At 63.6% G+C, this 24,850-nt stretch overlaps 1 protein-coding gene across 17 annotated transcripts in view; it reads right to left on the bottom strand.

The window, feature by feature from the left end:
• Window positions 1-24,850, bottom strand: part of NCOR2 (nuclear receptor corepressor 2) — a 160,410-nt gene that overhangs the window by 110,852 nt on the left and 24,708 nt on the right. For 16 of the 17 annotated variants that reach the window (XM_037051893.1, XM_037051895.1, XM_037051885.1 and 13 more), the window contains 2 exons: window positions 5,554-5,746; window positions 644-771 (listed from right to left, as the gene is read on the bottom strand). In XM_037051893.1, coding sequence (XP_036907788.1) covers window positions 644-771; window positions 5,554-5,658 — 233 coding nt within the window. In that variant the 5' untranslated portion in view covers window positions 5,659-5,746. Of the gene's footprint in view, window positions 1-643; window positions 772-5,553; window positions 5,747-18,869; window positions 19,074-24,850 lie in introns of those variants that run through there. The other variant, XM_037051886.1, reaches the window with a different exon arrangement.

Genomic DNA, 24,850 nt, shown 5'->3' with positions numbered 1-24,850 from the left:
CTGTCCCTCTGTGGACCCCCGCGTTCCGGTCTGAGAAGTGGCCCGGGGCTCTGGGCAGGCACTGGTGCCCCCTCACCTTTCGTTACCNCCAGGCCCGACTTCCTGCTAAGGGAGCCGCCTGCTGCAGCGATGGCCGCTGCCCGGCCAGGTCAAGCCTGACTGGCTCCCTCCACCCTCCTGCCGAGGCTGCAAAAGAGGAAACAGCCTCACCAGGCGCTCAGACTCTGAGCGGTCCTGCCGCTATCCTCTGGGGCATCGAGGGGCCCTGCCCTGGCCGTGGCCTTCCTCTCGCTGGGGTCCCTGCACTGCCCCACTGGCTCCTTCCCTCCCCCAGGCTGACGCCATGGGCCTGGTCTGCCGGCTGAGGGACAGAAGAGGACTCAGGGAATGGGGACGGGGGTACAAAAGGTGTGTGCGTGGCCCTCCCAGCCAGCAACCCTGTCTGCTCCCGGCCCAAAGTTCGAGTGAGAGCCACATGGCTCCTGCCTGCACATCTCCGCCCTCACCCCAAGGACAAGGGCAACCGCACAGCCCAGCACCCCGCTGTGACGCCCATCCTGCAAGGCCCTGTCCCTCCGTGGACCCCCGCGTTCCGGTCTGAGAAGTGGCCCGGGGCTCTGGGCAGGCACTGGTGCCCCCTCACCTTTCGTTCCCGGGCTGGAACTCGGAGAGCAGGGAGGGCCGCCTCCTCTGGGGCTGGATGACGGGGCCGGGCGGGAGGTGCGAGGTGAAGTCCCGTGGGTGGTGCTGGTACTCGAGGAGCCCCACGTCCTGCAGGTGGGGGGGGGCGGAGGGCGGCGTGAGCAGGCCCCGAGGCCAGCATGGCCAAAGGGCATTACTGGAGCCCGTGGCCCATACAGGGCACCCTGGGCCAGCACCATGCTCAGGCCCCTGCTTGGCTGTGACTCTGCCCATTTCCCAGAGGGGACAACCGAGCCCGTGTGTTTGCAGGGATGCCTGGGAACACACTGCGGCCTGAAGCCCACCCTGGGCACTAAGTGAGCGTCCACCTGGGGCAGCGGGGGTCCGTCTGCAAGGCTCACAGACCAGACCCCGAAACAAAGCAAAAGCCCCCAGTGTGGGTCACATGTGCAAGCAGAGGTCACAGCCAGGAGATGAGCGTCGGGCGAGACCCCCCTCCATCAGGAACAGGCTGTTCGTTATCCGTCATCATCCAGGGAAAACGGAACAGTCACAAATTACACGCACCCTGGCTGTCGACGCTCTGAAACACACAGTCTTTCAAACGAGACGCAGAACGGGCTTCCCAAGGGCACCCATCCAAATCGATCGGTTCTGTCTGCCTCGAACACTCAGTGGCGCTGAGTGTGACAATCAATTAGTGATGTCTGACACAGAAGAGGCTCTGGGCGGGGTGGGAATGCTGGCGATTTATTTTCCTGTTGGCACCTTTCTTAATTCTCCCGATTTCCCCGAAAAACCTAGTCCTCCCTCTGCTGGCTGGCTTGTTTAAGCAGTTGTTTCTGCAAAGAGAACCTGGTGACACCTGGGCAGTGTGCCAAGAAGGTGTGTGTTTCCGACCCTCTGGACTGGCATGCAAGAGGCCAGGAGGCCAGAGGGTAGAGAGCCCGGGAACGGGAGTCGACCTCAGCACCCGGAGACACCGCAGGGAGGGCCTTCCAGGGCTGCAGGGCCTCAGGCTGGAGGCTTCCACCTATCACTCAAAGCCACTGAGCCTCAGTTTCCTCATCCCTGAAACGGGTGACTGAACCACATGGAAGGAGGCCCCTGTGCTTCCTACGTCTCATCCCCCTTCCCTTCCCAAGGGTCTCCCCCAAGGCGAGGCAGCTTCCAGACTGCAGAGAAGGGCCCCCCCCACCGCCCATGCCCCGAGGGGCGTCTGGCACAAAGCGCCAGGTGTTGGCAAAGGGGAGGCAGATGGGGAGGCGGGGGAGAAGGAAGAAGAAAGGGCTCGAGGGAGGGAGGGGCCGCCTCGGGGATCACTCTGGCAAGGCTGCCAGGCAAAAGCTCTCCCACGCACGCACGGAGGTGTGAGCAAGCCACGCAGTCTGCCAGGAGGAAATGTCTCCCACAGGCTTTCACACAAAAGCAAAATGAGCCGTGTGGCAGGGCGCACAGGGCCATCCCTGAAGCGGGTGCCTGGGCTCCACGGTGCCTGCAGCTGCCCAGCAAGGTGGCGGGAGCCCGAAGCCGGTGTCAGGGTGGACCCCGGGGATGCCCAAGGCACCTGGAAGCTCTACAGTGCGGGTGGCAAACACAAGGCCAGCAGGCACGCTGGAACCTCTACCTTGTCTGATCCAGCCCGGCACCTATTTCTACCCTGGGGCAGCGCCCAGCTCTTGATGAACTGTTAAGGAGTAAGTTACCTTTCTACAGCCCTAAAATGACATTCAGCCCTTTGAAGGCAACCCTGAGAGGCTGATGTGGCCCCCAGGGAAAATAAATGAGTTTGACACCCCTGCTCGATAGGACAAGAACTGGGGAGCCCCCAGGAAGGTCTGACCCAAGGTGGGGTTCACCGTGATCACGTGCTCCTGCCACCCAATGCTTTCTCTGTACTAATTCATTCAATGCCTACGGCAACCCTGGGGGGCCGCACGTGTAGCCCCCCCCCACGAGAACTCTGAGGCCCAGCGAGGCCAGTAGCTTGCCGGGGTCACAGGGCAGGGAGCCAAGAGGTTCTGCGATGTACGAGGGAGGCTACGCTGGGAAGAGAATTTTCTTTGCAGCCGGGGTGGGAGAAAGGGCATCCCCCACCCCACGGGGGGCCGGGGAGACACCCAGAGCGGGGAAAGGAAGAACTCAGTCTGCTCTGGGGCCCCCGATTCCAGGATCCTTCCTGGAGTGAGTGACAAAGGTCACAGCCAAGGCAGCTCCGGCCTCAGGGCCTTTGCACATGCTGTCCCCGGCCCGGAACATTCTTTGGGCGGATGCCATGTGGCTGACCCTCCTGCTGCCTCCAGGTTCCCAGTCCGATCTCAGCTTCTCAGTAAGACCCCCTTCCCCAGACTCGAAACTAGGATTAGGAACCTCCCCTGCTCTCTGATCCCCCATAAGAACATCAATGCCAGGAGGCAGGGTTGCTTCCATTCTGTTCACAGCTGCATTTCCAGGGCAGAGAAGAGACGCCTGGTAAGTGTTCGCTGAATGAATGAGTGAGTGAGTGAGTGAGTGAATGAATGAGCGATGGTCCCAGCATGGGGGTTCCCAACGGGCTAGCTCTGGGAGGCCACGCCATCCCTCTGGGGCCGTCCCCAAAGCAGGAGGAACCATGAAGCTAAGGGAGAGGCCACCCCAGGCAGCATTCGGGATACAGGCAAAGGATCCGGCATCCCACCCCGCCTGCCCCCTCCCCCCGCCCCTCCTGTGCCGGGCCTGCTCTGGCCAGGCAGGCTCCCAGGTCCAGGGCGGCGCTGCTCCCCGTGAGGTCCACGGCACCACAGGCCCGAGGCGGGGGCCGCAGACGCCTGCACTCTGACCCTTTCCTGCTCATCAACACGACTGCCACCCCCAGGCGCACAGCCAGCACGTGTCCTGCTGGCCTCAGCTGCGAGCCCTTGCGTCCACCAACTGGGTCAGGCCCAGCAGGACCGAGTATCAGTCTGTGACAGACTGTAAATTAAACAGACGGGAGTTTCCCACAGCGTCTGATAAGCCCTGATCTAGGGCAGAAGTCAGCCGACCCAAGGCCAGAGCCAGGCTCGGCCCGTCTCGTCACGTGCCGCTGGCTCATGGCCACGGCCATGGCTCTGTCTTCGCCGAGCTGCTTGCGCGAGACCACGGGAGCAGTGCCAAGGCGCTGGGACAGAAACGCACGGGCCGAAAAGCCCGAAATGCTCACAGGGGAGGCCAGCCCCGCTTTTGGAGAGGAAAAGCCTGCCGGGAGCCCTGGGGGCGAAATGGAGAGGAAGCGAATGGCCGCCCGTCTTCCTCACCGCAGCTATCATCACATCCCATAGCTGCGGCGCACCCCTGCTCTGTCCCGGCCTCCCGGCCAGCGAGGGCCTCTGCACGCGCCTGCTGGTCTGACCCTCACCAGCTCACAGGGCCTCTCGGTCAACTGCGGGGGAAACCGAGGCACTGCGCTCTGCACCACTTTCCCGCACTGAGGCAAAGAGAGGTTAAGGGACTTGCCCAAGGCCACAGGGCAGGAAAGGAGAGCTCTGGGATGCAGACTGCAGGTCTTTCAACTTCAACACATTCATTCCACACGAGGACTGAGGGGCTCAGGAGAGCTCGGGGGGCCCTGGGGGACTTAGGGGGAGAGAGCAGAGCTGAGCCCAGTGAAGTCCCACAGGAGGAAGGTGCATCAGGACCCTCAGTGCTGGGACACCCCCGGTGCCAGCGGTCCCCAGGACCCTCTGGGAAAGATGCAGGGTCCTGACACTGTGGGGGAGGGGAGCCGAGACCACGGAGACCACAGGAACGGGACACAGGGCCCCAGCAGGTGGGGGCAGGGGCCCCCTGAGCCACGCGCACAGTGCCGACACTGGAGGCTCGGCCCGTGTCCACGGTTGGGTCAGGGAAACAGGGCTTCCAGGGTCCGGGGCCCAGGCCCCTCTGCAAGCACAGCAGGAATCCAGCCTTCCACTGCCCGTACGCAGGCGGCACAGCCCACAGCGAGGCTGGCACAGGGGCAGCCCCCCCCGCCCCTCTCGGAGCCCAGGGTCCTGCAGTCCTGAGGGGAACAGGCCCTCCTTGGGTCCTGCCACCCCACTCACTGATGGAAACCCATTCCGCCACCATTTCCTCCGCGTGTCTCACGTGGAACGGCCACGCGGGCGGAGCGGGACACTGACCCACCCACACTCAAGTCAGCAGAGTGGCTGCCACCCAGCTGCGGGGTCTCGCGCCCCTCACCGAGCAGCCAGGAGGCCAACAGGGCACCCGGGAGCCCTCTGGCAAGCACCCGAGGACATGGTATACAGGAGGTGCCTAATAATAAACACCAACAGAGCAGGACCCAAGGCCCATCCTCATACAGTTCAGGTGACAGCAGGAAGTGGGGTCCCAGGAGGAGGCAGGCAGAGGGCGGGCAGCCTCAGAGAGCTGGTCACAAGGGCACCAGCTCCCCCAACAGCAAGCGCACCCGGCTGTGAGCAGAACCACCCCCTGGACCCCCAGATCCAGGACTCAGAGACAGGACTCGGGCTGGGCCTCGTCGCCTCGGGGCCCAGGCACCACCAGTGAAGAAACTCCAGGCCAAGGGTCGGGGGCGGGGAGGGGGGAGGACAGCGGGTCATGGCTCCCAGGAACCGCCCTCTTGTCAAGCAAGGAGGGAGCCCAGGTGGGGCTGGGCTATGGGGAAAGTGCATACAGCAGGTGCTCCACATTTGCATGCATTTTCCACTGAGGACTCTGAGCCGCAGACCCAACCCAGTCGATTTTACCAGACTCACAAGGCCTGGGAAGGCCACGCTGCCACGACCTCTGCTGAGGTGCCCATCTCCCCTCTGGGCTACGGGGAGACCCACCAGCCCTGACTCCAGTCCTGACTCCAAGGAGGGAAGGGATGGGGAGGAAGCTCGGTGACAGACGAGTCCCCCAAAGGTGGCCCCGAGCACCCCTTACCGTGTGGGATCGGGCAATCTGCACCGGGTAGGAGATGCCATGGGGTGGGTAGCGGGGCTCCGTGGCCCTCCACGTCTGCGCCACGGGCTGCGTGGACCCCGACATGGTGTGGGTGGTCCAGAGGACTCAACGACCACAGAGGACTAACAGCCAGTCCTCGTCATCTGCTCGCGGGCAGCCCCGTCACAGGCACCTGTGAGAAAAGCAGAGGGGAAGCAAGATCAGCCAGAGAGCACCAGCCTTGCCCTTGGCGCCAGTGAGGATGAGGAGGACGCAGGTCCTCCCGACCATCCTCCCAGCCCACGGATGACCCGCCATGATGCCACGGGGACTCCGGGCCACTGCTGGGCCAGAAGCTGCCACACAAGCCAGGTCAGGCAGCATGAGGCCCTCACGCAGCAGGCTCAGAGACCCAGCCACAAGGGCAGCTGCACCCCCACCCCCAAATGTGTCCCAAGCCCCCTCGGCCCACTGGAGCTCACACCACAGCCCCTGGGGGTGCCGAGTCAAAGGGGGAAGCTCTCCAACGACACCTAGCCAGGGGTGGTGGGTGCGCCCAGCGCGAGCAGGACGACGGTCCCGAAGTGGCCCTCTGCGGGAGGGCAGCGTCGTAACGTGGGAGCAGGCCAGGTGGTTGGTCCAGACTCGGGCTGGGAGCGTGGAATGGGGACTCCCAGGACACCGAGGAGAGTCACCCAGGCCCACAGGGAAAAGCACACCGGTGCCCACGCCAGACAGAATCTCAAGAAACACCCGCTGGCCTCACAAATAGGAAACTGAGACCCGAAAAAAAGAGGCGACCCCAGTTGACCCCAGTCGAAAGTCCTTCCACCCAGGGATTTCCAAGTTCCCCGTCTTCCCCAGGACCCTTCGCTCCCTTCTCCGCTGGCCCCGGCTCCTCTCTCCATTCCCCGGGGTCGTGGCAGGCTCCTCTAGCTACGCCCAGGTCTCCCCCACACCCAGCCACTCAGAACAGCTGTGTCCACCAGGCCCCGCCACCAGCAAGCCTCCCGATGGACAAATCCAAGATGGCGCAGGGGCCCAGCACCCACACATCCCAGGTGATGGGGAGGGCTGGGCTGTACGGCCCCGGGGAACAGCACGCCCCGCCTCCTGCAGTGGCCTCCCTGGTCGCCCTGCCCTCCTGCACACAACTGCCCTCCAAGGGTGGCTGCCCTGCCCCTGCACTGGTGAGCTGCTCCTTGGGAGAGGACAGGCATCAGGAGAGAAGAACGAGGTGCATCGTGGTGGTCCGAGGGGGAACGAGACACCCCCACCTGCCTGCACCCTGCTCCCACCACACCTCCCACTACTGTGAACTTGACTCTCCTTTCTGGAACCATCTTTCCTCCCCAAGATGCAGAATTAGTCACATGATCTGGGCATGGCCAATCAGATTCTCCTGATCCCCGTGGACCAGGGATTGGTTCAGGGACGGGCATGTGACCCACTCGGAGCCAATGGCTGGAGGAACCAGAAACAGGTGCTCTGTGCCAGGGCCGGAAGCTGGAGGAAAGCCCGGAGCTCACGGCCGCCCGAAGGCAGGAGCCCTGGAGACGATGATGCCGACCAGCTGGAAGACAGGTCTGGAGGCCAGAGAGAGTGCCGTTAGACCCCAGGCACAGCCGTGCAGTAGGCAGATCCAAGCCGCCTGTGCGTTAGGGGAGCCGGGGCGGTCCTTCAGCACTTTGCCTTCGCCAGCCCGACCTGGGTTTTTGTCACTTGCCACCGAAAGTTCTGACTCATCCAGGGAAGGCAGGGGTCGCAGAGGAAGCGATCAGTCAGCGGGGTACCATCAACCCATCCAACCCTGAAAAGCCAACGAGGTCCAGTGCCAGGACCGACACTCCGCGGCCCCCTTAGGGAGTCCCCCACAGGCACTGTCCCCAGTCACCGGGGGCAGGGTGTGCCCTGTTCACACCTGCTCAGCCACCAGGGCCACTAGGATTGCCACGACCTACTGATGCTCTGACATGGGAGGCAGAGGGGCCACCACGTGAGTTCCCACCAGAGACAGTGGGTCACGGGCCCTGCAGCCCAGAGGCAGGAGACCGGGCTTGGGAGGGGCACAGGGTGACCACCAAAGCTGGACACTGTTCCAGAACTCCCGTGCCTGCTGGTCTCAAAACCCACAGACCCCGGGCGCCCGATGCAGCACAATACACTCTGTTCCGTCCCCTGGGTTTCAAACAGCTGCCCGCTCTGCCTCGCTCTTTCCAAGGAGCCGGGGCCTGGACTCTACCAGAGCGCTGCTCACTGCTCCGGCTGGACGCCCCTCCTCCCCGCACCTGGGGCCACTTCCAAGATGCGGTCTGATTTTGCATTGCCCAAGGGGGTGACTAGTCTCTTCTAACCTCCTCCAACGACCAGAGTGCTGACTAGGGTCGGCAGGCCCTGCCAGGTGCCGTGCGTTCTCGCGTTCGGGCACTCACAGTGCCAGGGAGGTGCCGCCTTTCCCAAGCAGCCCTGGGGAGTCCTCGGCCGCTTCCCTGCCGTCCTGGCCTCAAGGCCCCGGGCCTGGCTGGCTGCCCACTCTCTGGAGACTCACAGGGTGTCCACTGCCCAACTCAGGGAGCTGAAGCCCCTACCACCCACGGAGCCAGTCAGAGGGCCGGGTGGGAGGCGGGGCTCCCCGCACAGGCCTCTAGCACGTTGTCTGGGGGGGGCGCACAGCAAGGGCCACTCAGCTGCCCAAAAGCTACGGGCGGATGAGGCAGCTGCCCACCATCAAGGGGTCGCCCCACCATGTCCCCGGCCTAGTGCCTGTCCTCATGTGCCGGCTGCCCCCAGAGCTAAGGGACTCTGGGGACTCCATGCCTTCTCACTCACCACGCACTTATGTGAGAAACCCGATTTCCACCCCTCCCAACCTCGCTCACATTTCCTGAAAAATTTTCTTAGGAACACAGTCGGGCGGTTCCTCACAACATTAAACACAGACTTACCGATTGCTGTGTTGTTACCAAGTCCTAAGCACACACTCAGAACCGAAAGCAGGGACGCACCCACACACAATGTGCACATGTGTGTGACAGCGGCACACCCGCGCGCCCCACCCCACCCCCCGCGGGCAGAGACAGCCCCGTCCGTGGGCCCAGCCCTAGACACACGGACGTGGCCCCTGCGCACAGTGGACTGTGGCTCAGCCATGACGGGGACGGAGCGCCAACACTGACTGCTATGGGGACAGACCATGAGAACATGGTGCTGCCGGAGGGATACCTCCACCTATAAAACACAGCCAGACCCCTGGCTGGCTTAGCTCAGTGGATTGAGCGCGGGCCTGCGAACCAGAGGATCACCGTTCGATTCCCAGTCAGGGCGCACATGCCTGGGTTGCTAGGCCAGTTCCCAGCGGGGGACGCACAAGAGGCAACCATACATTGATATTTCTCTCCCTCTCTCCTTCCCTTCCCCTCTAGAGATAAATAAAATATATATTTTTAAAATACAGTTTTAAGCCCTGGCTGGTGTTGCTTAGTGCGTTGAGCATGGGCTGAGAACCAAGGGGTTGCTGGTTCGATTCCCAGTAAGGGCACATGCCTGGGTTGTGGGCCAGGTCCCAGCAGGGGACATTGATATTTCTCTCCCTCTCTCCTTCCCTTCCCCTCTAAAGATAAATAAATTAAATATTTAAAAAAGGGCAGGCAGGTCTGGAGACAGCAGATTGGAGGTGGTGAGGTTTTGTTCCAAGGGCCACGGGGAGCCACGGAAGGTGGTGGAGCAGGGACTCCAAGGTCACAGTGTTTGAGAAGCAGGGGATGTACAGGACAAGCATGGAACCGACCAGGACGCCTGCGGGGGGCGCTCCTCGAACATTCCTGCAGAAGATGACACAGGTGGGATTAGGGCAGCAGTGACGGAGAAGGAGGCTCCGTGGGCCTCGGACATGGCACTTTGCGAGGGGCCAACCAGGGACGGGGCCCCTCATGCCCTCGTTGGGCAAGACGCCCGGGGCCATCAGCCTCAGTGTCCTCAGCTGCGAAAGGGCATGCCTGCCAGCCACCACCATGTGCTGGGTAAACAGCAGGTGCTCAGTAAGGAGAGCTCAGCAAGGTCCGGGCTCCCTGGAAGGAAGGACCACGCTCCAGCAAGCTGAAGAATCCCCTTGCAGGTGGCATGGAACCCAAGCCTCAAACCACGGCGCCTGGGCGCTGCCCCGCTGCCCAGGGAGCCAGTCAGAGGGCCGGGTGGGAGGCGGGGCTCCCCGCTCAGGCCTCTAGCACGCTGTCCGGGGGGTGGCGCACAGCAAGGGCCACTCAGCTGCCCACCAGCTATGGGTGGATGCAGCAGTACCCCACGATCCTGCTGACCCCACACACCCCGTTCCCGTCCACCATGAGGCCCCAGTGAGCTTCCCCAGAGGGAGCTCGCTGTGTGGATGTGGCTTTGCATCCACCTGGCTGGTGCTCTAATGTAACCCTGCAGCCAATCACAGCACTGGGCATACAGCAGGTGCTCAGCAAATGACCCTGTCCAGCGCAGGAGAGGTCAGAGACACCCACACGTTTCCACCCTACCCTGCTGGGCGGAGGCCTCTTTCTGGGGGGCGGGGGGTCCCACCCCCACATTCCTCTCCAGCCCCAGACGGGACAGTCGCAGCCCCACCGAGGCACATTCCACAGAGACGGGACTGCAAAAATGAGCCTGGGAGCCTGCAGACCAGAGCCCGCCCCCCGGCTGAGATGAAAGGTGGGCTGTCTGGGCCCCACCTGCCAGTACTTTTCTCAGAGGGAATGGGCACGGACACTGAACTTGTGACACAGATGGGGGAGCCTCAGACATCAGCCGCCAGGCAGGAGCGGAGCCCCCACCAAACGCACGGGCACACACGTGCGCCCATCAGAAACCTCCGGGGGCCTGGAGAAGCCGCGGTCCCACGGAGGGGACTTACCCGTCACACCCCACCCATGATCAGCCTCCCTCCCCATCGGTTCCCCTCTCCGCTGTCTCTCCAGCACCTGGGATGGAGTCTGGCGCCCAGCAGGTGCTCCGTGCTTGTCTGCCTGAGAGCTGACCCTCCAGGAGAGGTGAGGCACCTGGCGCACAGTAGGTGTGCCGGCGTCCTTCAGCTGCCGTCACAAACTGTCGCAAACAGAGGGCTAAAAATAGTAGGAATTTATCCTCTTCCTGCACTGGAGGCTGGAAGTCCCAAACCAAGCCGTGGGCAGGCAGGGCCACGCTCCCTCCTGAGGCCCCGGGGGAAGGTCCAGCCTGGTCTGTCCCAGAGTCCTTAGGCCTCCAGGTGCCCCTTAACCTGCGGCCCCATCACTCGTCTCCATCTCCATCTCCACTTGGCCTTTTTAACTCTGTGTCTGCACTTGGTGCTGCCCCCTCTCACAAGGACCCGCCCGGGGCTCCGGGGCCTTCTCTACTCCAGAGTCGCCTCTTCTGAACCGACCCCCGCAGCAAAGACCATCTCTAAACGAGGTCCCTCGCACAGGTTCCGGGGGACAGGAAGCTGAGGCGACACTAACCCCACAGAGCGAGCACTCGGTAAGTGCTGGTTTTGTTCACCTGGCACAGTGGCCAGGTCACCATCCGGAGAGCCGGCCCAACGCAGGGTGCTGCCGCCCACTCAGCCCCCAGGGGGGGCCGGCAAGACCGGCCCACGGTGCATTGGTCAGCCTGGTCAGACAGGAAACGGTCTGAGCATCTGCCACGTGCAGGCTCAGGGTTCCAGCAGGGAACCGGGCAGACCCGAAGGCCACCACTCAGAGGACACTGGGTGACAGGCCTGGCCCATCAGGAAAAGCCCCTGGCCAGGCGCTCCACGAGCAACGACGGATGGACAGATGGACAGATGGGTGCGTGGGATCGACAGTGGACGATGGATGGACAGATGGGATGGATGGATGGATGGAGAAGGGAGGGGCGAAGGAGGGGAGAGAGTGGATGGGTGGATGGATGGTACAGACAGAGAGATGGACCGGATGGCTGGACAGGATGGATGAGTAGATGGACAGATGAATGAACAGACTGAGGGATACCAATTTATCCCAGGCCACGGGTGCCTTTATCCCACTGACGTCCCCAGGCTGAGTCCCTGCCCGCTGCCAGGGGGACGCAGATGAGCACCTCCACGCCCAGGAGCCCCCGGGCCCACACAGCTGCTCCCCGAGCCCCCGCCTGTGGGGCACAGGGGACCCCGGGGAGACGCCCTCCAGTCCCAGCTCCAGAATCTGACCAAGGAGGGGCTGAGAAAGATTCTCTGAGGAAAGCTCCATGCCCAGAGGGGAGTTCAAGACCCGAGAGCCAGGGCCACCACTACCCTGCGCTGCGACGAATCCTGGGGGGGGGGGGGGGGAGGCAAGTTAATGGTGACGAGGACAACACCATCAGGAGCAGGGGTAGTCACTGTTATCATGCCCACTTTGCAGATGAGCAAAACGAGGCTGCGTGAGGGTAACGGACCCAGTGAGAGAGCAGGTTCCCAACGAGGACGTCACACGGGATGGGGAGCCCCACGCCCGAAGGCAGGGAGGGCTGCCAGGGGTGAGCTGGGCCCCCCAGTCCAGGCAGCCCTGGAGCCCCGGCTGCACACACGTCGCCCAGCGCCCTCTCGGTGTAGACCAGGAAACAAGGCCCGAGGGGGGCACGGACGTGAGCATGGTCACTCAGTAGGCTGGGCCTGCGTAGCTGGGCTCCATCCTCCTCCACTGGAGCCCTCTGCCCTCGGGGCCCAGGCCTCTGGGGAGGTGGGGACAGCGGCCTGAGCGGAGCCCACCTCAGACCCTTCGGGGGAACAAACACCAGGGGGCCATGGGGAAAGGGGCCCAGGTCCCGGGGCATGAGCAGGTCTCAGGACAGACGGCCGCAGCAGCTTGGTGAAGGGCTGTGTCCGGCAGGCATGAGCCAAGGCCGGGGCAAAACACACCAGCCGCTTTCCCTAAGAACAGCCCGGCCACTGGGGTGAGCTCCACCCCAGTCCTGCCTTGCGCTCCACCCCGCAAGGGCCCTCCTGTCCCCTCACCTGGGCCTCACCACGGCCACCACACGGGAAGCTCCAATGTCCCTCACAGAACGTGACTGTCCCACCTCACAGATCAGGAACTGAGGGCTCAGGAAGGTGACACACCCGCCCAAGGTCACACAGCCCACACAGCAGCCAGGCTCGTTCGTCTCCGACCCCAAAAGCCACGGGCCGTTGCCGAGCGCACCCCGCGCCCCTCTGCGGCGAGCGGAGGGGAAGTGGTGCTGGTTGGAGCCGCCGAGGAGGCCCGTGTGTTTCTAATTTAATTGGTACGTGTCTGCCCGCTGGACGGCGGCCAGCGAGGGCCGGGCCTGCTCCCCCGCCAAGAGGACCTGCTCCCGATCACTTCCTCCTCGACTTCTTGTTTTCCCAGTTAATTTTAAAAGGAAGAGAGAGAGACCACAGCCGTGACAACCCTCCACACACGCCAGGTCACAGGGCTCCATGGGGGAGCCCTCACGGCTCCGCGGCCGCCCCCTTGGGTGTCATCTCCCAAGCACTGCCCGCCCCGCCCTCCCCCAGGCCCCCACCCCCACCCCACGGAGACCCAGCTCCTCTGTGCAGCCTTCGGCGGGACAATTTTCTCTGCGGGGGGAGGGGGGCCCCAGGGAAGAAGCAGACGACTGCATTCGGGCACCGACTGTGGGGGCTGACACTCAGCCCCCGGCCCCAGGCTGGGGACGGGGTGGTGAGCTGCCTCAGGCTCAGCCCACGGCGTTGGCTCACCCCTCAGGGCGGTGACCTGGCACCTAACCCAGGACACGCAGGTCTCTAAAGGGGTCTGGGGCTCATCCCCTTCACTGTCTGGTCCAGAAGGATCCCACCAGCGAGGGGGAAACGGACCCCGGGACACAGCTCCGACGCTCAGCGGGGAGCAAGGAGCAGCTGCAAAAGCAGAGGGCCGTGGGGTTTCCTTGCGACAAAGCGCCCAGAGGAGTGAGGTTCAGAGAACAGAAATAAGGATGCAGGTTACCGGGGCCGGGGAGGCGGGGGGAGATGCTGTTTAATGGGAACTGAGTCTCAGTTTTGCAAGATCAAAAAGTTCTGGAGGTGGGGGGGGGGCGGCGGGCCATTGCACAACAGTGGGAACACAGAACGCCGCTGAACTGCACCCCGAGAAGTGGCCAGGATGGAAACTCTCTGCTCACGTGCGTTTTGCCACAATTATAAAGAGAATATTAAAATGCAGCCCACACCTCCTCCAGGGAGGCCTCCCTGGTTGCTGGCCCACAGGATCCCGCTGGCCTTGTGTGGCTGCGGTGAGTGCCCCACCAGGGCTACCCCATGAGACAGAGTGTTGCCAAGTGCACCGCCAGGGGTCCAGCACTCAGCAGCCCCTCACCGTGCAGAGACCTCCCTGGCTCCGGTCCACCTCACCTCAGGCACTAAGGGCCGCCTCTAACCTGGCGGCCTGGACGCAGGGAGGGACGGATCTGACAGTCTGTCCTGCAGCCCCAGGCCAGGCCCTGAGTGGCTCTGCCTGCCTGCCTCTCCACCCCATCCTGCCGAGACCCCGAGTGAGGGGGCCCCGCCGACCTCCCTGCACCGACATCTGGCCACCGTGTCCGCAGCTGTGCAGCTGCCGGAAATGCCTCCTCCCGCCCCTCCTCCACACACGCAAGGACAGCCTTCCGAGGAATGCATGGGGTCGCCCGGAGTATGTCGGGGCGGATCTCTGGGGGACCTCCTCCGCCACATGTGAACAAGGACAAATGTTTCTGCCCGGAAGGACAGCTTCGCCAGCAGTGGCGACCAGGCCTGGAGCCCACCCACCCGACGACGGCCCTCCCACACACTCCCCCAGGCCAGACCCAGGGGGCCCACCTCCCACAGGCCTGGCCCTTTTCCAGCACACACCCAGGCCGAGGTGGGGAGGGCCCACCCTGACCAGCCGGCCTGATGCTGACATGGAGTCGTCGAGAACCCAGAGGCCCTCCAGCCGCGCAGCCAGGAGCCCAGGAGAGCAGCACGTGTGTGTACCCAGGAGCTGCGACCAGAGAGTCAGGCGCCTATCCGGGGTGTGCTTCTGTCTGCAGAGGGAGCAAGACGGACCCCATCTGGGGAAGAGGGTCCCAGAAGGCAAGGAAGAGGGAATGGAGGGCCACGGAGGCCACTGGAGAAAGTCCGGGAGAAGGCGAGGGGCACTGAGGGTGGCGTGTGTTGAAGGCCACCAGAAGGAGGTGACCGCTGGTCATGAGTGTGGCCCCGGGGACCCCCAGCTCCCAGTTCTTTTAGGAGTAGCAAGTCCGACAGGGAGATACCTTTCAATTCACAATTTTTATCTGAAACACACTGATGGTATACCTGACCCATCAATCACCCAAATGCATGCCACGGGCCACCGGATGTGACCTGAGCCTGCTGACGGGCAGGCAGGCGGCTGGGAGCCACGAGAAGGACCAGCAAGGCCTAGGGGAGCCTGAAGAAGAGGGGTGGCCAGCGACAGGGAGACGTCCTCCGGAGAGAACGAAGGCTTGGAGGGGAGACCCGAGGGGACCCCCAACTTCACCAGGCAATGGGAGGGGCTGGCTCACTGTCCCGTGACCCGTCAGTGTACCCCTACCCCAGCAGGACACACACTGACCATGGAAGGGGGGCCGGGCAGGGACCCCGCCTGTCCCTTGAGCTTCCCACCCCCATGTCCTCAGGCCTGGACCCTGGGGGAGGCTGAGCCCGCCCCCCAGGTCTGGCCGAGGAGCCGCAGCCAGCCGGGGCCTCACTGCTCCCTACTCTCCAGGGAGGGCTCCAGTCTGTCTCCGCCAGCTTCTGGCTGCTCCAGGCACCCCTCGGCTGGTCGCCGCAAAACCCCAGTCTCTGCCCCGCTTCAGGAGGCCTCCCCTTGGGGTCTTCTCTTTGTCCCTCTCCTGAGGTCAGGCTCACCAGTCATTCACAGGGACCTCATCTCAAGACGGGTCCCTCGTCCAGAGCCGGGCAGTCACAGGTGCGCCCATGTTTCGGGGGCCCCCTCCACCCAGCCACGGCCTGCCCTGCCAGGCTCTCTCCTCCAGGCCGCTGGCCCCACAGACTCTGGGCTGAGCAGGTGAAAAAACGAGGCACCAAGACAGAAGCCACATGCCCCAGGGCCTGAACTGCCTTCTCGGAGCGGCCCTGACACAGAGCCACGGGGCTGTACAGGAAACAGAGACTCTCACACCCACGCCGCTGGGGAGCAGGCCGGCGGCCAAGACTCACCCCCTTCACAGGCCAAGGGGCTCGGCGCAGGGACTGGACACTTCTCAGAGTCTCCGTGCGCTCCCAGTCAAGGAGAGAAAACCCCGCCTCCCAGGCCCCCGGGGATCCCCACCTCTCCATTTTATCCCCAGCCCTGCCCTGCCATCGGCCCACCCAGCTGCCCACCCAGTGCAGAAAGGGCCCATTATGACTTCACAGGCCGGGAATTATGTTATTAGCCTGGGAAGGAGGCTGCACCCAGGGACAAAGGGCTCATTGTCATGCAAATGCCCAACTTGGAAGGCGGGGCAGCTCCTCCAGCCTCCCAGCTTCCAGCCACACGGACAGACCCACAGCAGGCCTTGCAGGGGAGTTTGGGCACCCCTGGCCTCAGAGCAGGAAAGAATAGGGCTCTCCCGGACAGACAGCCCCCCAGCACCTGGGTTCGAGACCTGCCTCCTCTACAGCCCGAGCTGCTGCCTGGAATCAGGGAGCCGAAGGAGCCAAGAGAATAACGCGCTCACAACGCTGGGCAGCATCGCCCCGGTGAGAAACACCTGCCCTGGAACTGCCCTTAGCTACGCACAGCGCCTGTGAGTGGGCATGCCAGAGGCTGTGTGTCTCCGGGCGAGCTGCTGACCCTCTCTGAGGTGCCCCCTGGATAGGGTGCTTTGGGCTCCCATCCAGGCTGGGAGAACTCAGTAAACACAGGGACATAGAACGCTCGCCACCCTTTGTCAGTCCTCAGTACATGGAGCGGAAGGCCCTGAACCCCAGCCTGGCCCCCTCCCCTGCACCCTACTTTTCTTAGTCACAAGCCTGTGAGTTTATCTAGGAAAGGGAGACACATTTCTGGGGGGGGGTGCATTCTTGAGCAAATGCACAACCGCTTTTTGAAAGACCCTAGTTTTCCAGGCGCACCCCAAAACACGTTCTTGACCTCCCACCCCACCCCACGGAAGTTCTGAGATGAAAGAAGGTGATCACAACGGAACTCCAACTCCAGGGCCGGAGTCTCCCTACCGAAACCCTCGCAGGTGCGACTGACTTGGACGCTCCGTGGGGGCCCCTCCGTCCCCAGAGAGGTCCCATGTCCTGGGAGGGACATCGAGTCAGGCACAACTGTGTGTCCAGCACTAGAGACGGTAGTGACCAAGACGGACAAAATCCTGGGGGCACGTGCTGGATAAATATGCATTAAGTCCCAGATGGTGACGATGACAGGGGGACAGGGGGACACGGGCCTCTCTCAGGCCTGAAAGAGGGGAGGGCGGGAAAACCTCGGAGCAGGTGTCTCGGGAAGAGGGCAGCACGCACCCGTGAGTGGGAGACACACTTTCTCACGTCGGGGCAGCGAGGCCACGGCCTCAGGAGCAGTAAGGTCCCACAGCAAGGGGCGCACGTGCAGCCTGTGGGGGCTTGAGCCCTGCGACCCTCAGGGCCAGGCAGGGCAGGCCACCAAAAAACTTCGGGGCAGCGTGGGGACACACCTGGGGTCCCCTGCTGCGCAGGCCTCTCCCAAGGTCCCCCAGAGAAGAGTAAGGACACCCAGACAGCAAGTGGTCGACGTGGGCAGCCTGCACCTGAGGGGAACTCCCAGCTGGCTCCTGCTGGCCCCGAAGGAGAGGCTCCGGGCCAGCGGGCACCGGCCCGGCATCCGGTGTGACTTACCAGCTCGGCATGGCTGCCGCCCTCATGGGCCCCAGACCACAGAGGGTAAAATCTGGGCGTCTGGTGCAGGTTGGGTGGGAGACAGGACAAAAAAGGCCTGCGCTGGAGGAACCCTGGGGACCCTGACCCTGGGCCAAATGCAGACGGTCTAGGGACCTGGCCGTCTCCAACTCTCCTGGCTGGAGTTTCCACATCTCTCAGCAAGGGTTCTCAACAAGGGAGGGAAGAAAAATTGCTGGAGACCCAGACGTGGCTGACTTAAATTTGAGTCTGGGCCTACACGCCCCGGGTGCCCAGAGACGGCTGAGCGGAGCCCTCCAGACCGATCCCGGTTTCCCCAGACGTCCCTGCAGGAGGCTCGTGCTGTATGGAGGAGGGACCTGAGGTTCCACGACACTCCTAGACCTGCCCCAGGTCACATTGTCTGTGAGGGGCGGGGTGCCAGCATTCACAGGCCCCAGCAAGCCACACAACAACTTGTGGGGTGGGGACAGATGGCACGCCCATTTGTCAGATGGGAAAACCGAGGTTGAGGAAAGTGCCTTGTTCCCAGGTCACGCGGCCAGGAAGCATTCCGCTGGGACATGGACCCTGCAGTCGGCCCCAGAGAGAAGCAGGAGCCCGCAGCTCCTGTGACGTCACCTCACACCCCGCAAAGGGGCCCATGGGGGCCCCATCTTACAGATGAGAGGACACTAGTCTCACACAGGGGAGGTGAGGCCACCTGGTACAGAAAGAGGGAAGGAGCTAGGATTCAACCCCCGGATGTGGAGGGCAGGACCCAGACCCTCCGGGGCCAGGCTGGAGCCCCCGCGAGCCACGGGCTGCCTCCCCCCAGCCTCGGCACACCCAGACCTCAGGACACGTCTCGCCCTCACCCTGCCGCTCGCAACTGAGGGCTCCTTGTGAGCTCGGGAAGCCTTTCCAACTTTCCAGTGTTTACCCCGCTCCCGGCTGCCAGGGCCCTGGGCAAGCCTGGGCCGGTGGCGCTGATTTCAAACCAGACACGGGCACCGGGCCAAGCGCCACCTCGGTGGGAGCCGGGCGCCAGGGACGCCGCAGTTCTGCCTGCACCTGGCCCCCTCCCCCGCTGCACCCCCAAAGCCCGGGACCACCTCCGGGGCCAGGACCACCCAGACCCTTGGCTCTGCCTGTGGCCCCGGAACAGCAGCAGCGACCCACCCCACACGTCCCCTCCCACGGACAGCAGCAAGGGGAACTGCCCCACCAGGACACCCGCCCCCTCAGCACCCTTTTCCCCGGGCGTCAGCCGCTCCGACTGACAAGGTGGCCGGCCCACTGTCCCCGGCGGCCGGCAGCCCGAGGTCCATGCAGCCTGGCCCTGGGCCACCACGCCGGGCAGGACTGAGCTCCGGCCCGAGGAGCCATCGGCACCCCCAGTGGCGCCCCCAACCCCGACCCACTCCGCCTGCGAGCCGAGCCGCGTCCTCGCCCACCCTCCCTCCCTGCCTGCCCACCGCCAGGCCCGGAAACTTCTTACCGAGCACATGACCGGCCTTCCACTCACGTCAGCTCCCAGCACAACTTGAAGTAACTCTCCCACAAAAAAAAAAAAAAAAAAGAAAGAAAGAAAGAAAAAGAAAAAGAAAGGCAAGGAAATGTGCCCGCAGCGGGGCAGCGGAGTCCACACACAGACTGTTGTGCTGGCTTCCAGAGGACGCCGCCTCGGCCAGCGTCAACCCATGCGCCCCGCCGCCTTCCCGCGAGACTGCGGGCTCCCCGGGACGGCGAGGCCCGCGGCCCCCCAAAGACGGGCCGCCGGCCACCGGGGACGAGCTGCGGGCGCCCGCCCCGCAGCGCAGTGCAGCCGCCAACGAGGTCAGGCCCCCGCGCTCCCTCCTGCCACCCGGGCCTACAAACACAGGGAATTACATAAGTCCACTCCTCTTGTTGAGGAGCCAAAAGTAGGAGCCTTTTCTCCCAGCCTTGGCAGTAAGTAATAATTCCTCATCGCCATGGTAACCCTGGCGGGCTTCCAGCCGCCACTCAGGAGCTGAAACACTGGGAGGCCTTTTTATAGCTCGGGGAGAAAAACCTCTTCACCATCCCTTCGCTCGCTCGCTCGCAGGGAAAGCGAGCTCCAGGCCCAAGCTCCCCTCTTTCACCGCTTCCTCCCAGCCGGAAGGCCCCCCGAGCGTCCCCCAACCCGTCCCCCAACCCCGTCCTCCGGGGCGGGCCTGCCATGGAACCCAAGCCGCTGCCCCTGTCCCCTCCCGTCCGCCAGTCTCCAGGGTGTCGTGGCCGGAGGGTAGCCCAGCCTTTAAAGTATGTCTGTGCTCGTCCTCTCAGGAAAAGCCAGCGTGCCTCTCACACCGGCATTCGGGACAGGGGTCATAGCCTAGCGGCCACGGGCCCAGAGGGAGACGGGACGCAGCCCTGCCCCCCCCACACACACAGGCTGACCTGGAGGCCGAGGTGGCCGGCCAGGGATCTGAGCCTTGGCGGTGACCCGCCGAGTGACCACGTCGGAGCCTCTCTGGGTGTCTGTCAGCGTCCCACCGCGTCCCATCTGGGGCAGGGCAGGTTCAGCCTCGCAGGAGAGGCAGTGACAAGGTGTCGGGGCACAGAGGGTCCCCACGGTGGTCTCTAGACTCCCTCTCTCGCCTCCGCAGCCAGGAGTCGGCCCCGAAACGCCTGCCCAGGACGGGCACAGAGCCGACGAGGCGCCCGGTGGCTGGGAGACGCCGCGAGGGCAGAGGCCTGGAGGCCGACCGCGTTCGGTGTCGCAAAAGCAGAGAGCGGGCTGGGGTGGAGAGGGCAGTGGTCACAGGGGGCTAGGGGGGGTTGTCAGGGAGTGACAGAAAGTAGGGGGGCCGGGGGGGGGCTCGTAGGGCCTTTGGGCAAGTCCCTCCACCGGCTGGGGGTGCCCCCAGGAGAGACAACAATAGCAGTAACTGGTACTGTGCACTCAGCACTGCGACTGCGGAAGCACCTCGCCCATCAGCCCCTCCACCCTCAGGAAAGCACCGCGGGAGGCGGGCGCAACTCGGCAACCCCCCCACACACAGAGAGGGAAACAGCCCGAGAGGCCCAGGGGCTCGTCACAGGTCACACAGCAGGGACGAGTGGCTTGTCCCCACCCGGACACCAAGGGGTGATCTGGGGTCGATCGGATCTGCCTACCACAAAGGTCTCTGGCCACAGGACCATGCGGGACCCCTGAGCAGCCTCTAGGAGACCCATGAAGAGGCCCCGGGGAGGCCACGTGTCGGTCAGCTTTCATCAGCTCACCTCCAGGTCCTTCCCAAGGAAACACCTGCCCGGAAGCCAAGGCCGTGACTTCCCTCCTCCCCAAGCCTTCTTTTCATAGGTGGGGAAACCGAGGCGCGCAGTTAAGTGAGCGACCAGACGCCGTGTTTTCAGGTCACAGGGCCGGGCGCCGTCCTCCGGCCTGCCAGCTCCCTCCCTGACCCGCAGGGGACCACGAGGTGGGAACGGGCCAGGCCGGCCCCAGCGGCCTGGGGCAGGAAGCAGGCTCGCTGGTCCCTTTCGTCCTTTTCCTGTTTGAGTTGGACGCCGACCTGTGCCCAGACCTTCGCAGAGACTGGCCCCAGCATCCAGGGAATCACATGCAACCCCCCTGAGCTATTTGTGCTTGGGCAGGCTCGGGCCAGGCTGTGTCATTCCACAGCCACCTCTCGTGTCCCGCCCCCCCCCCCCAGGGAGCCGGGCAGCGGGGGGGGGGGGGCGGCGGGGGGGACGGCGCAGGGGGGCAGTTGCTGAGTGACTACACAGGGCAGCAAAGCATCCACGACCGGAGATGGCCTCTTGCTGCACCCTCCCCACGGAGCCAGACTCGGCCGTCTGCCTGGCGACAGCACCTCTCATCCCCCGGGCCTCCGACCGTGACCCCCTTACCCAGCCCTGCCACAGGCCACTCTCGGAAACTGGTCCGCCAGGCAAAGCTTTGGAGACGGTGGGAAAGATCAGTGACGACGTCAGAGGACATGCCGGGGGACTCGGAGGCGCAGGGGCCCCGAGAGGAGAGGGGTCCTTAGACCAAGCGCCCCTGTCGAGGCCCCCCCATCCAGGCCCCCGTTTCTGCAGGCAGCAGCCTGCTCAGCGGGGGAAATGTGGGTGTGCCCACCCACTGCCTCAATCAGGGTCCACGCACACTGTGCCGGCGGGGGAAGGGGGCTCTGGTGACTAGAGGGGACCCTCCGTCCAGCTCCCGTTCATCATCCAGCCCCAAGTGGAAGGGACCCTGACTTACTTCCTCCCCAGGTGGCTGCGGCTTCCTGACCAGGCTTCCTGACAAAGATAATGCTGGACACAGGGTGGGGCTGGGGGAGGGGGAGACGGGGGGAGAGAGAGAGAGAACACTAGACACGTCCACTGGCTTCACCTCCTGCTCCCCCGTCCCGCACCCCAGCGCCCCCCAGCGCCCGAGACTTGGGCAGGTAACCACCCCCTCTCGGCGCTGCCTCGGTTTCCTCATCTGAAAAGCCACTGAGGACACACTTTTGTGGGCGCCCAGCCCCCCACGGACTGCAGTCCGATCGTGACTTGGAGAGAAGCACCAGGACCTGCTTCGACGTGGACAAACCTCGAAAAGATGGCGGCGCTGGGCGAGGGACGCAGGACACGGAGGCCGCATGGGGGGACTCCGTGGACGGGGAACGTCCCGAGGAGGCAGAGTCGTGGAGACGGAAAGCCGATGAGTGCTGGCCGGGCCGGGGAACGGAGGGGGACTGCTCCTGGGGACAGAGTTTCCTCTTGGAGTGACAAAAACAGGTTAGAACGAGACAGGGACGGTAGCTGCACGACACCGTAAATAAACGTACTAAAAACTAACAAATCGCTCACTTAAAAATGGCTGATTTTACGTGGTTCACACGAAAAAGATGGTTCGGTTGAATGGCCGCCGTTCCCTGGCCCAGTTCACTGCCCTCCTGAAAGACAAGGTCCGCCTTCCAGCTGGTAAGAGTTCCGGACCCCAGGCCTGGAGCCGGCAGACACCCCACATTTATTGAGCACCGACAGCACGCGCCGGGCTCGGGGGTACCACAGGAGCAAGACGAAGCCCCCGGCCCTCTCCCACCTGCCCTGTGGGGCTGGGGTGAAGGAGGTGAGCAGGTCACCAGCAGACCCAGGCGGGATGTAACTCAGGTCACGACGCCGCTGTGGACAGGCCGCTCCCAGGGCCAGGACGGTCAACAGCGGCCTGGGAGGAGTGAGGGGAACTTCCCCAGAACAGTGTCCTACTCGGGGGTGGGGGGGCGGAGAAACAGCCCGTACAAAGGCCCCGAGATGAGTTCCGGAACAGCTGGAACCGGTGAGCCAAGGCAGCGAGTGGCTGGGACCACCCACTGGGTCACAAGGTCCAGGTCACCTGGGGCCCCCAGGGCCACAGATCGGTCTTGAAATCTGAAGTGTTATTAACGTATAATGCAGAGCAGCACTCAGACAAGTGACCACAAACCAGGGAGGTTAAAACCCAGCAATTCGTTCTCCACCTGCTCTGGAGGCCAGCGGCTCGGCATCAAGGGGTCCGCGAGGGCGACCTCCCTTCGAAGCTTCTACAGGAGGGTCCTTCCTGCCTCTTTCAGCTCCTAGTGGCTGTAGCTGCTCCTGGGCTCCTGGACCCGTCACTCCCACCTCTTTCTGGGTCCCATGGGCTTCCCCTCCGTGTCCTCTCTTCTAAGGGCTTCCGCCACCGAAGTTAGGGCCCACCGTGATCTTGGATGATTTTATTTCCAACCTTAACTTGAGGTCATCTGCACACACCCTTGGTCCAAATAAGGTCACATGCACGGTTCCAAGTGGACATACCCTTTGGGGCCACAACTGGGCCCTCTGCCACGCAATGCATCAAGACTCGCCAAGATTCAGGGCACAAACTGCTCCAACCGTGCCTGGCCCGCCCTCTCCTCTCCTCAACATTCTGGGGAGCCAGGCGACAAGCTGCGGGGAGACACCTGAGCACCCTAAGGAGCCTCCCCCCCCCGCCCCTGCACCCGGCCCTCTCCCACCTGAGCCAGCCACAAATAGACCCAAGACCCCCTTCCATGCGGGAGGCAGTCAGGAGCTGCTGCCCACGGGGGGCAGGAAAGTGTCCTTGACTGGGAGCCCCAACAGGCCACGACCTTTACCCTGCACGAGGATGACCCAGACCAAAATGCATCCTGCCTTCCCCATCCCTCCATCTGGGCACCAAAGTGTCCACGTTGACCAGGGCCAGCAAACTGTCCTTCGGGCCGTTTTTATTTTGAAAGGGACGCCCCCACTCGTGGCCACTCTGAGCTGGCAGCAGGCAGAGCTCACTGAAGGGCGCTGGCCCGTGTGGCTGCGCAGGGGGCGGCAGCTGCCTGCCCCCAGGCCTCAGGGGCCCACTCCCGGGGGTGGGGGCTGCAGAGGAAGGAGGGGGTGTTCGGGAATGCCCCTGGCCACCGCCTGCTGGGTCCCTGGACCCGAGCTGGGAAGGGCAATTTTACGGGGCAGGCACGCACACACGCGCACCCCAGGGGCAGGCACTGGGGGACAGACAAGCCACTCAGGCCTCCCAACAATCCCACCCCGTTACATGGGGGACCCGAGGCACAGAGCCATGGAGCACCCCGCCCAAGGGCACCCAGGAACGGCAGAACGGGGTCTGAACCCAGGGAATGTGGCGCCCGGGTCCACATCACTGACCACAAGGCTGGCCCTCTTTCTCGAGACCTCGGACAGTGCTGGAGGGCTCTCTGAGACCCTGTGGGGGGGCCCTGGGCCCCGAGTTGGGGAAAGGGCCTCTCCAGGGGCGCTGAATGTGACTTCCCAAGCCTCGGGACCTTCGGGTACATTCCATGGGACAGTCTGCCCAGACAACAGAAGGCAAAATAGTTTCAGATAAAAGTCACAACTAAGAACAGAGGCCACAAAATGATGACAGTCAGCTGTGGCCAACCAGGAAGCTCTTTCTCACACATGTTTTTAAAAAATCAGAACATTGCTTATAAAATCCAGATTTCAGCTTCTCCTGGGGAAAAATAGTCAGAATATTCAGCACGCCAGTTGGTCCCAATCCTCACCCCTCCCTTTTGCCTCATGTTTTTCGGTGACTGAGTCTGAGTTTGGGACACCCCTCCCCCCAACCTTGGCCTCCTCCCCCAGCTGTTGAAGACAGATGAACAGGTTAAAGGCACAGGGACAGGACACAGGAGTGATATTCCCAAGTCTCCTTCATCTTGGCTGGCGGTGCTGGTGACGTGAGAACCTGCCTGGGAACAAGGCCCCTGCAGACTCGCCCCCAGGCAAGGTTAAAGCTCCTGGATCCAGCCGTGCCTGAACTCGTCCTCCCTGGACCTTGCCACCGTGCACAAATTCCCCCTTGTGTGTGACCTGCCTGAGTATGTTTCCTCCATGACCTGGGAATCCTAACTAATCACTGCAGTCTGGCCTTCACCCCTACTGGGCCAGGGAAGCCTGCCCTGAGCACAGATTCCGATCTGGTCACGCTCCAGCAACCTGAACTCTGTCCCC

This window comes from Sturnira hondurensis, unplaced genomic scaffold, assembly GCF_014824575.4.
Source record: "Sturnira hondurensis isolate 20B ecotype Veracruz unplaced genomic scaffold, ASM1482457v3 Scaffold0007406, whole genome shotgun sequence".
In the NCBI taxonomy this organism is placed as follows: domain Eukaryota; kingdom Metazoa; phylum Chordata; class Mammalia; order Chiroptera; family Phyllostomidae; genus Sturnira; species Sturnira hondurensis.
This window is presented reverse-complemented; position numbering and strand designations above follow the sequence as displayed.